Raw genomic sequence first — 13,021 nt, forward strand, 5'->3', positions numbered from 1 at the left:
TATTTAAAAATGAATTTAAAAATGACTTTTCAGCAGCCATTACTCCAGTCTTTAGTGTCACATCATCAGAAATCATTCTAACATGATGATTTGGTACTAAAAAAAAGCATTTCTTTCTAAAAAAAAAAAAAAAAATCCATTCACAAAATGCTTCAGAGGACTTGCAATATATAGTGAATAAGTAGTTTGGCATTCTTATATGCTGTTTTTATTAGTGCCTTTTGCACTCTTTTAAGCTTTGGCAGTATAAATCACCATCCACATTAACTGTATCTAAAACCGAACACTCCTTTTTTATTTCATGGATGTCAAAATATAATGCCGTTGGAAGGGCATGAGATGACGATGAGAACAATTTCATTTCCAGTGGTTCTAGTGCTGATGGCCATCTTACCATTGAATCCAGCAGGAAACTGCAGCCCAGGATCTCGGCCGTGTCCACAATGTTGCTGAGTGGTTTACAGGTAGCCACCTCCAGGGCCAGCTACAATGAGGCAGCAAAACAAAAGGGTTACAAGCAAAAACAATGCAGAAGAACTGACCAATCACCACCAATCTAAAATGAATACTATTTCTGATAGATAATACAGTTTAAAATACTCACAGATGTTCTGATCCAGTCGATATACTGCTTGAAATAGCCAATAATAGTCTGCTTGTATTTCTCGGTTTCCTGTTTGAGCATATACAGTATTAACCATCAGTACAATACAACTTATGCACCAATCATTCAGACATGTTTTTTTTTTTCACATTACCTGATTGATCACAAATGTTGCATTTTGGGAAATTAGGTACTGGGCGGCATCAACGGCTGCTAGTACGTCTCTAACTCTGACCTAAAAACCAATGTGTTTACTGCTCATTGGAAATGCATCAGTTCTGAAATGCATCTATTGTGATATTTTTAAACTGAGCTTGGTTTTAAAATGAACAACTTACAGGTAGGTCTGAGGATGTCCTCTCCAGAAGTCTGATGCTCTGATTAAGTGTGCTCTTTAATAAGAAAGATAATAGACACACAGAAAGCATGAATCATGTCCAAATGATTTATAATCTGAAATGCTTATAAAAAGGTACAAAAACGGCATTTTTGAAACAGAAGATGACATTTCAAGGGAATCAGCAGGGTGACAAAATGCCATGCAACCTGATAGTTGCATTACATGCATCACATGCACATTATGTCACAAATAAATATAGAATGTGACACAAAACTGTTGTAGTATATGAAACATTTAGCATACAGTGGGAATCATTTGATGAACTTTATAATTCACATCTCATATAGATCACATCTAACTGGTAAAGCAACTAGTATGCACTGGAAAATAAATGTTCCAGTCTTGCAAATGCAAATGCTTTAACCAATGGTGTGAAAACAACAGAAAACATCACAATTTTCTGTTTGATGCCACTAGATGGACAGAAATTCAACACTTCACTTTTGACCAGTTTATGAATCTGTAAATATTCAAATTTACACATTTGGAAGTTTAAAAAATGTCAATAGCACAGATAGGATGAAGCTGCTTGTTTTTTTTTCATGATGTTATCACAGAAAAAGGAGGAAACAACTTGTAGGTTATGCAGCTATTACTGGTAGGCTTACCCTTGCTTTCACATATTTCTTGGAAGCAATAAATCAGGTTGAATGTGTTAAAGAAAATAAAAAAAAGAGATCGTTGAAAATCAGTCAGGATACGAACAGAAAAATGAACTTTCAATCTTTCAGACGCATTTCATTTGCAATCAGTACCACTTATATATGAGAAAAGATTCAACAGAACCATTCATGGATAAGATCGTAATCAATGAAATTAGCATCAGTGAGACAGGGATAGATTACCATGGACTGCTCCAGCGGGATGACCTGTTGGATGTGGATCTGCCTTACAGTATTAGCGTGTCCCTTTAATGAGGTCTGCAAGGTCCCTTTAGACTGCAAAAGAGAGAGATACAGGGCAAAGAAGAATCGGCCCCAGAAAAGTTCATACAGGTACTAATTTCAAGTAATATTAATAAAATATGGAATAATTATATTTTACACTGTAACTCCTTTTACATTTTTTTTTAAAATTAGACCACACATAAATCTTTTAAACCTCATAAATCTTACCAACTGATCAGCTTGAGCATCAAGTTGACTAGCGAAATCAACTAGATCAATGAGAGTCACTCCTTTATTAACCTGAAAAGATGAGCAGAAACACATGAGAACCCACAGGATATAGTTGCAAAGCCTATGGTTTAAAAGTTTGAATCAAAATGTGTTCAAGTATGTACCTCCTCCAAATAGGCAGCAAAGTCAATCTCATTAATGCCAGTTTCAGTGAAGCTGATGAGATTCTGTTTGCCTTCTGACTCCAGAAGAATGATGCCACGCAGGTCCACCTTCATCCCTTCAAACTTCCTCGACACATCCTTGGAGTACTGCAGAAAGAAAAGAGGCTCTGTATAAGATTCTGACATGAGGAAATATTCTAGAACATACAGTCTGACCAGTGGGACCATTAGTAAATAATGATAACAACTATATTACAAAAAGAAAGAAAGATATATATGGACATTTTTATGAACTTACTTTTATTATTTTATAAAAATATATAATATATAATAAAATTACAAAAATAAAGAATACAAATACATAACTCATTAATACCAAATGCTATTTTATTTAAATTTCAAATAATATTTTTTTATATTATGTTTATTATTATTCTATGATATTTACATTTTTGTTAAATTTTTTATTTATATTTTTTTTTTAAATTAGCACCTAATAATTATGTTCTCCTGCATGATTTGAGAAAATCTAATAAGCATCCTACAGTATGAGAGCACAAAACATCTGTCCGTCTGTACAAAGCAGTCCACACTATTTTCTTTATTTTACATTTCATAAAAATCCTAGAATGTTCCATTTAATGTGGTCTCAGATTTTTGGATCCTATGTGACACTGGATCAAGAATGCTGGCTTGAAAGCTTTTAAGTGAAAACAAAAATCTTTCTGCTGAAGTGAAGGAATTTACAGATGCTCTATATAAAATATTTCAAATGGTTATGCATGAAACGTTTTAAAGGGGTCATATGATGCGATTTAAATTTTTCCTTTTTCTTTGGAGTGTTACAAGCTCGTGGTGCATAAAGAAGATCTGTAAAGTTGCAAAGACTAAAGTCTCAAATCCAAAGAGATATTCTTTATAAAAGTTAAGAGTCAACCACGCCTACCTAAAACGGCTCGTTCTAACACGCCCCCACGTCTACGTCACTGTTTATTATTATTCTATGATATTTACATTTTTGTTAAATTTTTTATTTAAATTTTTTTTTTAAATTAGCACCTAATAATTATGTTCTCCTGCATGATTTGAGAAAATCTAATAAGCATCCTACAGTATGAGAGCACAAAACATCTGTCCGTCTGTACAAAGCAGTCCACACTATTTTCTTTATTTTACATTTCATAAAAATCCTAGAATGTTCCATTTAATGTGGTCTCAGATTTTTGGATCCTATGTGACACTGGATCAAGAATGCTGGCTTGAAAGCTTTTAAGTGAAAACAAAAATCTTTCTGCTGAAGTGAAGGAATTTACAGATGCTCTATATAAAATATTTCAAATGGTTATGCATGAAACGTTTTAAAGGGGTCATATGATGCGATTTAAATTTTTCCTTTTTCTTTGGAGTGTTACAAGCTCGTGGTGCATAAAGAAGATCTGTAAAGTTGCAAAGACTAAAGTCTCAAATCCAAAGAGATATTCTTTATAAAAGTTAAGAGTCAACCACGCCTACCTAAAACGGCTCGTTCTAACACGCCCCCACGTCTACGTCACTATGTGGGAAGATTTGCATAACGCCGCCCAAATGTTCACGCAAAGAAAGAAGGCGTAACTTTTATTCTCGCTGTAGTATTGTTGCCGCTGCCGCCATGTCGTGAAGACGCTGTGTGCTTCGTTGTGAAAGCGAAACTACTTTGTTTGGTCTTCCAAAAGAGTATGATAGCTGATACTTGCTGGTCGCTGAGGAAATACTTCAACTTCGCGCTGTCCATCGCCGGATCGGCTTTCACCGTGGACGAAGCGGAGTCCAGCCCGGGGTCGTCACATGTGGTTGCCACAAGCATCACAATATGGTAAGGGACGTAACACAGCTTTTTCAGACCGATGAGCTTTGTAAAAATCGACGCGTTTCAGAAAGGCGGGGCATAGAGGAGAAACAATAATACACAGTATGTGGAAAATAATGTGTTTTTTGAACCTTAAACCGCATAAACACATTTCATTACACCAAATAATGTTCTTTTTAGCAGCATCATATGACCCCTTTAAGATATTTTGCCAGTTCCAAAGAACAGAGAGAAAAACAACAACACTGGACTGGAAAAACATACCGTTCACATTTTTTTTCAAGAGTGTTACTCAACAAACCAGTGAATGGTGTGCATTTCCTTTAAGACACAATCCACACATCTGTGGTGATGGAGGCTATTACCCCAGAAACTGAACCTCGAACCTCAATAATTAGAAGGAAGGATACATGTCCTGGCATCAGGGGCGGCATTAATCAGCTTCAGAGTAAAAGAAGACTGACTCAAAAATTACTCAAAAAGCATGATGCATGGTAAATAAAAGGTAATATCTTCTTTAAAAAACAAAAAAACAGTAGCATCACTAATCTCAGAGAGGGACTTTAAATGTCAGAGTGATTTTAGTTGTGATTGCACATGAACAGAGCCTTGATCCACTCACAACACTGGTGTTAAAGAAGGCCGAGATGTTGAAGACCTTATCCAGATGAAGAGCTGAGTAAATCCCTCTGTTGTCTTTACAATTACTGCAAAAGAGAAGAGAAAAATATTTTCATTTCAGACATTTTATTCTCTGCTGCCATCTGCTGGACTACTGAAGGACAACGACAACTCTATTGCAACATGGCTCAGGAAAGTAAGGTCTGAGTAAATATCAAGCATAATTTGTTTGCATATTTGATTCAACATCGAGTTTTTAATTCACTAAATTCATACATTTGTCCAAATATATATTTTTTAATCAAAAAACCTTATATAAAAAATATAAAAAACTACTATAGTGTATTGTAATTGACAAGGTTACCTGTAGAGAGAATATGCTGTAAGGTCCATCTCAGGATCATTGTACAGGTATCCTGGTATGAAGTTTTTCCAAGCAGAGTTGACCAAGTTGGGAGTATCTAACACCTACACACATGATCACACTGAATGAGACATATCTGAGACAGGCAGGCTTTTAGTGAATTTATTTGTCTTTTAGCATGCATACAATGGGTACCGTAAGTCTGAGCCCACTAATGAAAATGCTTATGCATTTTTCTAATTTAAAACAAAAATATAATATATATAATATAATATACACAATATATGAATAAAAATGTGTTCATTTCTTTTTCTATTTATTATTATTTTATTTTAATATGGGAGAATTGTTCAATTAAAAACATGAATTTCAGAATGTCTTAGTATTTGTTTTCTCACTCTTTTGTCGTAATGACAGCAGCACCTGAGCTGCATAAATTTACAATTTCATGTAAAGCTCTATGATCATTTTCTCCAGCATGATTAGAGATGATCCAAAGATCATCTTGTGCTTTAATTAAAGCAAAAACATCTATAGCTGTGTTGTTTCTCTTACTTTAAACAGCTGTCGGGTTTGAAAGGGTTCACACACAAGCTTTTCTAAATTCCCACCGGCCAAGAACAGAGCTGTTATCACTCCCATGAGCACCCAGGAGAACAGGAAGCTGAAGCCCACACCACTGAGAGACACAGGAAGAGTGTGTGAATGAGTGCAGAAGAGGTCCATTTGATGTGTTTGGAGACTGATATTACACTCAAACTCACGCCATGAGCAGGTTGCCTCCTGTGTTAAAGACACAGCCACGTGTGGTTGGAGTGGCGTGTCTGTCAAATCCCAGAATACCACACAACAAACCCAGAAAATTGAAGGCGAGGATAAGCACAACCATACAGCACAGGGTAATACAACAGATCCACCTGAAAACGAAAACATTATGAACAAGGTCAAGGGCACATGAAAGACTTTTTGCCAAGAAAGTTTTTGTCTAGTCGAGTTGAGTCCTCTGAAGTACCTGTAGAAATCCATCTGATCGACCTGAGGGTATATGTCCTCGATCTGCGAGTGTGTGTGAGAGATCATTTTGGTGAAGTTGGTCAGAGTGCTGTGAACCGGGAAGAGCTTGGTGAAAGTGGTGATGTTTGATCCAACATCGTCCAGAAGAACCTTCACCCCTACAGAAAAGCCACAACAGTATTAGAAAATGTTTCATTGCAGATTTAGTGACAACTTTTGTGTGTAAAACACTTTTTATAATCTATGCTATTTATAGAAAATTGTGCCTTATTGTATGTGCCCTGGCGAGCAAGGGGAAAAAAGCTCCATAAAAGCCCATTCTCCTCAGGCCTTACAAGGAATGTGCATATGCTAAATATTACAATTCAAGTAATATGTTCTTTAAATCAATTGAATGAATGAATGAATCAATTAAATGATTACATGTTACACTTTGTTAGTAAGGCAAAGTTTAAATGAGTTTGATCTAGATAACATTAGTTTAACATTAGTACAATTTTACAGCATAATCTAAGCATTAATCTAACTGTAAATGTTAAAAATGCGTTAGTATATAAGGAAATTACTGTTCAACTAGAATAAAAAATAAAAGTATAAAATAAAAGTATTGTTCATTGTTAGTTCATGTTAGCTATACATTAACTAATGTTAATGTATAGAACCTTATAGTAATAATAGTAATAGTGTGACTGTTTAAATTTAGTAAATGAAAATATGAAAATGCATATTTTTTAATTACTCAAAGGGGATTCTGCATGAATCTGCATGATCTGAATTCTAGTCTAGATTTAATCTTTGAACTCACCTTCCACAATATTTCGGGTTTGATCTGTTACCAAGTTGGGAGTGTCATTGAATGATGCAAAGCCCTGTGTGACAGATGATATGGTGTAAGAGTGAGCAAAGCTGATATGCTCCTTGAATACCAACATGAAATCCAAACTGACCTTATTTAATTTATTCAAATATACACTAATGTTCAAAAGGTAGTTGGTAAGATTTTTTTGTGTGTTTTTGAAAGAAATCTCTTATGCTCACCAAGTTTTTCTGTGTTAAAACCTTTAAAAATTTAATTTATTCCTGTAATGCAAAACAGAATTTTCAGCAAGAAATCATTCTGATATGTTAATTTGGTGCTCAAGTAATATTTCTTATTTTTATTTTATCAATTTTTGTGTATACAGTATATATTAGGGCTGTCAGACGATTAATCACGATTAAACATCCAAAATAAAAGTTTTTGATTTCAAAACATATGTGTGTACTGTCTATATTTATTATGTATATACAAATACACACACATGCATGTATATATTTAAGAAAAATGTTGTTTATATATTAAATATATTTATATATAATATAAATTATATGAATAAAAATATATACATGTAAATACATGTAAATATTTTCAAACTATATACAGGTGCATCTCAATAAATTAGAATGTCATGGAAAAGTTCATTTATTTCAGTAATTCAACTCAAATTGTGAAACTCGTGTATTAAAGGGGTCCTATTATGCTTTTTCACTTTTTTCATTTTAGTCAGTGTGTAGTGTGTATGTTTGGGCATAAAAAAGATCTAGAAAGTTACAAATCTCAAAGTCCACTCCAAAGGGAGATATTTCGTTTTTTAAAAATCCCTTTTCAAGAACTACAACCAGACACACACATAAAACTGACCTCAACCCCCTGTCTCCAACTACTTGGATTCATTTGATTATGTATGACCACTTGTCATGATCAAATCAATTCTCAATGGATAATTTTCTCTTGTTGAATATCATGTTTCACTGTGAAATACAATATGTTCTGTCCTGAATCTATGCAAACACGTAAGGAGAAATCTGAGAAAATCGTACCTTTTCCACAATCTGACCAAGATCTGTCTTTAGAACTTCATTCACTCTGTCTAACTGGTTGGTCACATCAGGCAACTAAAAAAAATTAAAAATTAAAAAAAAAAAACAATTGTGAACCATGTTGGTGACAATATGTTGGAAGAGAAGATGAGAAATAATTTCAGTACCGATGAGTAGTTGGCTGCAATTTCTAGCTTGGGAAGGGTGCTACGTATGTTGAGGCAAATCTCAGATGATCGTGCATCTGTGCAGACAGGATCGTTGAGGGCGTTGCTAAGGCTGCCACGCACCAGGCTGAGGTTCGCCTGCACCTTGACTGTTCCTTCCTGCAAAGTCTCCAAGGTCAAACTCACATTCTCTAGAGCATCCTTAGTGTCTCGCATTGCTAAGAGAGGAAACAGACGAGCAAACACACATAAATTAACATTCAAAAACAGAGACAATAACCAAGGCACACTTAATTCTGAAGGATTTAAAATCCACACATGCATCTTTAATTTAAAAATACTCTAAATCTTATCCATTAAGGTGAGATTGTTTTTTTTTAATCTTTCAGTGCATTTAATTTTGGTTTTAAGACACATGATGGGCAGGTTCCACCAAGGAAGGATTCAAGAATACACATGGGAAAATAACTGGGCCAGGTTTTGTGGGAAGAAATAAAGAGTCAATCACAACTTTGTTACAGATAGGTATGGGAAGGACCAGTAAGAGTCTATTACAGTTTACCTTTAATGGCTTTCTCCACTTTAACTAACAAATCAAAGACAAAACAGTGAAATAAGACACCATCAAAAAGCAATGGATTGAATATCCACATTATATTCTCATAGGATATATAATATATTATGATAAATAGTATTCCCAGCAAAGGTGAAAGAAAGAGAAGAAAGAAAAAAAAAACACAAAGGGGAGTGACATACTTCCAGTCATGCTGAGAGCCGCGTCGAGGGCGGGCTGCACGTCTTTTCCCAACTCCTCATGTATCCGTCCACCCAAGATCACACCTACATCTGAAGAAAGACCACAACATGAGTCCTCACATCAGAAACACCTTCCATTCCACTCCAGATGACCTATAGCATACTTACTCTCCAGGTCATGCAGCACATGCTGCTTCACGGTGTCATACTTGGAGATCAGGTAATCAATTTGCTGAAGGGGAGACAACACAGCAATATATTTAGCAAACAGAACCTCGCTTGCCAGTACTAAGACATATACTGGATGAATACTTTTGCAACTATGCAATCAAATATAATGATATCTAAACTGTTCAACTGACCATTTTTTCACACATTTATCCATCCATCCATCCATCGTCTATCTCTCTGTCTGTCTGTCCATCCAACAACAAACCAACAATCTTTTCTCTGTCTATTCATCCATCCATCCATCCATCCATCCATCCATCTATCCATCTATCTATCTGTCTACCTATCTATCTTTCTGTACATCCAACAACCAACCAACCATCAATGTTTTCTGTCTGTCTATCTATCTATCTATCTATCTATCTATCTATCTATCTATCTATCTATCTATCTATCTATCTATCTGACCGACCATCAATCATTTCTGTCCATCCATCCATCCATCCATCCATCCATCCATCCCAGTGTAATAGTGCTGGATGTATTACTCACTGCTGGGGTCTGATTGGCGAAGGTGTGCAGGTCTTTCAGGTTACTCTTCACCAGCCTCCTCATGCTCTTCAGCTGAGAACTCAGGTTCTGATTGGCTGCATATGCACAAAGGACCCCTGCCCTGATGATTAAAAACAGAATCGTTAAAAAAGCACAAACTAAATCAGATTCAAGCTAGAAAAACAAGAATAGAACATATGTATGATTGTTATGGCCCTTTTAGTAAAATACTCTCTGGAGTGTCAGTAGGGGGCAGCACTACAACACAATCCCAAGACGCATGTTCCTCACAACTGTTCTCTCTTGTTATGATACTTTAATTGCATTGCTTTTGGGAATGTTCTCATACTCTGGCATACTTTTATTGAGAACTAAGAGGCAACATCATACTGCTGCAGGTCTATACAGGAAGAGAGCGCGTTTGTTATGCAACTCTGTGAATAAATCCAAAGGAACCTTCGTCTTGCACAGTTGGAAAAGAACTTCAAACAAACTAGGGTGACTGTGAGCTCTCCTTAATTAGACTGAGAGACACTTCAAGGAAAAGCCAGCCCTATTTTAGTACCTATTCATGATTCACGCATCCTAATTGGGCTGTGCTCATGGCTACTGTGGGAGCCACTGAACGATGGCAGCACCATCATGCTAGGCGTTCACTGCAGTCTGGGACAAAAGCCATGATTGACTTATGCAACAATAGTGCAAACAGGAAGGCTTTTTGTGACATTTATCAAAATGTGTGAATCACTCTTTGTTGGTTTTTGTGCATAAATATGATTGCACCATACACAGATGAATCTGTGGGTGCTGCGGATGAAATGCATTAATGCTTTCACACACTTCTGCAGGATGGGATTTATCACAGCTAGCAACTCTAAAGATAGATGAATATGGGGGGCATGGGCAACTTCCTGTTTCAGATGCGAATGCAAAATACTTCCTCTATAGACACGACTTAAAAGAAAACAGTTCCAAAATGTCTGTACATCTAAAAGTGCTCCAGAAGATGAGCCTGTGTATGCAACTGTTATTTGACAACACTAGCTGTACAGTTTATTATTCTCTCTGTAGGCAACATAGTTTTTTTGTTAGAGATGTATTATGTTTAATACATGAGGACCAAGGATAAGCAACATTCAGAATATAAGAGAAGTGTCTCCCTTTCAATTCATGAGGGGCACTTAGAATGAATTGGCCACATGCCCCACAGGATGCTGAGCTGACAGAAGAGGAATTTACTGAATTGCAGTTTTAAGAAATTCAACAGAAGAATTTAAATCATTCAACACAAGTTTTGCAGCAGAACATGAATAATTTCATAAACACTGACCAACTAACAAATTTGGAAAAATAGTTTATTATAAAAGCTATTAATATTTATTAAAGGGGTCATATGATGCGATTTAAATTTTTCCTTTTTCTTTGGAGTGTTACAAGCTCTTGGTGCATAAAGAAGATCTGTGTGGTTGCCGCAAGCCTGCCGGCCGCTCCTTCGTCAAATCTGCCGGCTGCGCTGTTCTCAAGCCCGCCAGCCGTTCCTCTCTCTAGCCCACCGGCTGCCGCTCACTCAAGCCCGCCGTGTGTGACGCTGTGAAAGCGAAACTACTTTGTTTGGCCTTCCAAAAGAGGACACGACTAGATCAGTGGGTAAGTTGTATTTACAACACTGTTCCAGAACAGTTCAACCCAAATATTCAGATGTGTGCAGCACATTTTATGGAGGACTGTTTCCTGAGTCCTCTTTTGGAAGGCCAAACAAAGTAGTTTCGCTTTCACAACAAAACACACAGCGTCACACACGGCAGGCTTGAGTGAGCGGCGGCCTGGATAGCTGGCCAATCACAGCACACCTCGCTTTTCAGACCGATGAGCTTTGTAAAAATCGACGCATTTCAGAAAGGCGGGGCATAGAGGAGAAACAATAATGTACAGTATGTGGAAAATAATGTGTTTTTTGAACCTTAAACTGCATAAACACATTTCATTACACCAAATACACAAAATAATGTTCTTTTTAGCAACATCATATGACCCCTTTAACTATTAATATTTAATGATTTTATTTTTCAAAAAATCATACTGTTCTTTTAGTAACTTTATTAGTAAGTACTGCCATGAAACTATTTTAAATTTAAAATTCAAAAATGTAAAAAAGCTTTCTGGGAAATGAAGTGTTCTCAAACATGGACATCCATAAAATTAAATAAAAATTATATAAATATTATGCACATATAAATATATGTTTGTCTTTTGTATATTTCTAAGGGTAATGCATACTAATAAATTACTATGAATTACAAGTTACATAATTTTATTATATACTGTATTATCATTGTTATTCATTATATTCTAGAATTACAACTAATAACGATAAATTATTAAAAAAGACTACACTTGAAACAATTATAAGAATTCAATTTTAATTTAGTTTTCTTAAATTCAATTCTGAATCCTATTTTGCTACCTTTATTCAAATTCAGTTACAATTTATGTCTGAAAGAGCAAAAAGCAAACTGGTTTTAAAATTGCACACATGTGACGAAATGCTGTGCTTTATATGCAGATAATGGGCATTGCAGAATGGTATCAGGGTCAGAAACAGACCACAGACTGATGGAGAATCAAAATGGATGGCTGACTACAAAGCCCTATTGTTTTTCCTCCTTCTCACCCCCTTATTCTCCATGTCCTCCTCTCTCTGTCTGGTAAGCTGCTATCTGCTCTGCTCCTTAAGGTCAGGGAAAACAGCAGCAGTGAACAAAGAGGCTTTGAAGATGGCAAAGTGCATTCCACACAGAGGGCATTGAGATGGTCTAAAACTCTGCAGGGCACCTCATATGAACCAGCAATAGATACAGTGTGGAAAATATTTATTTGATTCCCTGCTGATTTTGTAAGTTTGCCCACTTACAAAGAAATGGAGGGTCTGTAATTTTTATGGTAGGTTTATTTTAACGTATAGAGACAAAATATCAACCAAAAAATCCAGAAAAAACACATTATATAAAGGTTAGAAATTGATTTGCATTTCAGTGAGTGAAATAAGTATTTGATCCCCAAGCAAAACATGACTTAATACTTGGTGCAGAAACCCTTGTTAGCAAGCACAGAGGTAAGACGTTTTTTGTAGTTGGTCACCAGGTTTGCACACATCTCAGGAGGGATTTGGTCCACTCCTCTTTACAGATCCTCTCTAAATCCTTAAGGTATCTTGGCTGTCATTTGGCAACTCGAAGTTTCAGCTCCCTCCACAGATTTTCTATAGGATTGAGGTCTGGAGACTGGCTAGGCCACTCCATGACCTTAATGTGCTTCTTCTTGAGCCACTCCTTTGTTGCCTTGGCAGTATGTTTCGGGTCATTGTCATGCTGGAAGACCCATCCA

General features: G+C 36.0%; 1 protein-coding gene across 13 annotated transcripts in view; it reads right to left on the minus strand.

Annotated features, from left to right (window-relative positions):
* prom1a (prominin 1a) overlaps window positions 1–13,021 on the minus strand; it is a 58,599-nt gene that overhangs the window by 7,529 nt on the left and 38,049 nt on the right. For 6 of the 13 annotated variants that reach the window (XM_016476561.1, XM_016476565.1, XM_016476562.1 and 3 more), the window contains 20 exons: window positions 9,638–9,758; window positions 9,083–9,146; window positions 8,915–9,004; window positions 8,721–8,744; window positions 8,159–8,376; window positions 7,992–8,066; window positions 6,937–7,000; window positions 6,130–6,289; window positions 5,882–6,034; window positions 5,673–5,796; window positions 5,118–5,221; window positions 4,755–4,839; window positions 2,287–2,433; window positions 2,120–2,191; window positions 1,850–1,942; window positions 1,613–1,630; window positions 943–996; window positions 759–839; window positions 605–673; window positions 395–484 (listed from right to left, as the gene is read on the minus strand). In XM_016476561.1, coding sequence (XP_016332047.1) covers window positions 395–484; window positions 605–673; window positions 759–839; window positions 943–996; window positions 1,613–1,630; window positions 1,850–1,942; window positions 2,120–2,191; window positions 2,287–2,433; window positions 4,755–4,839; window positions 5,118–5,221; window positions 5,673–5,796; window positions 5,882–6,034; window positions 6,130–6,289; window positions 6,937–7,000; window positions 7,992–8,066; window positions 8,159–8,376; window positions 8,721–8,744; window positions 8,915–9,004; window positions 9,083–9,146; window positions 9,638–9,758 — 1,906 coding nt within the window. The remainder of the gene's footprint in view (window positions 1–394; window positions 485–604; window positions 674–758; window positions 840–942; window positions 997–1,612; window positions 1,631–1,849; window positions 1,943–2,119; window positions 2,192–2,286; window positions 2,434–4,754; window positions 4,840–5,117; window positions 5,222–5,672; window positions 5,797–5,881; window positions 6,035–6,129; window positions 6,290–6,936; window positions 7,001–7,991; window positions 8,067–8,158; window positions 8,377–8,720; window positions 8,745–8,914; window positions 9,005–9,082; window positions 9,147–9,637; window positions 9,759–13,021) is intronic. The other 7 variants (XM_016476564.1, XM_016476568.1, XM_016476571.1 and 4 more) reach the window with 3 other exon arrangements.

Source organism: Sinocyclocheilus anshuiensis, unplaced genomic scaffold (genome assembly GCF_001515605.1).
Source record: "Sinocyclocheilus anshuiensis isolate Anshui unplaced genomic scaffold, SAMN03320099.WGS_v1.1 scaffold328, whole genome shotgun sequence".
Lineage (NCBI taxonomy): Eukaryota > Metazoa > Chordata > Actinopteri > Cypriniformes > Cyprinidae > Sinocyclocheilus > Sinocyclocheilus anshuiensis.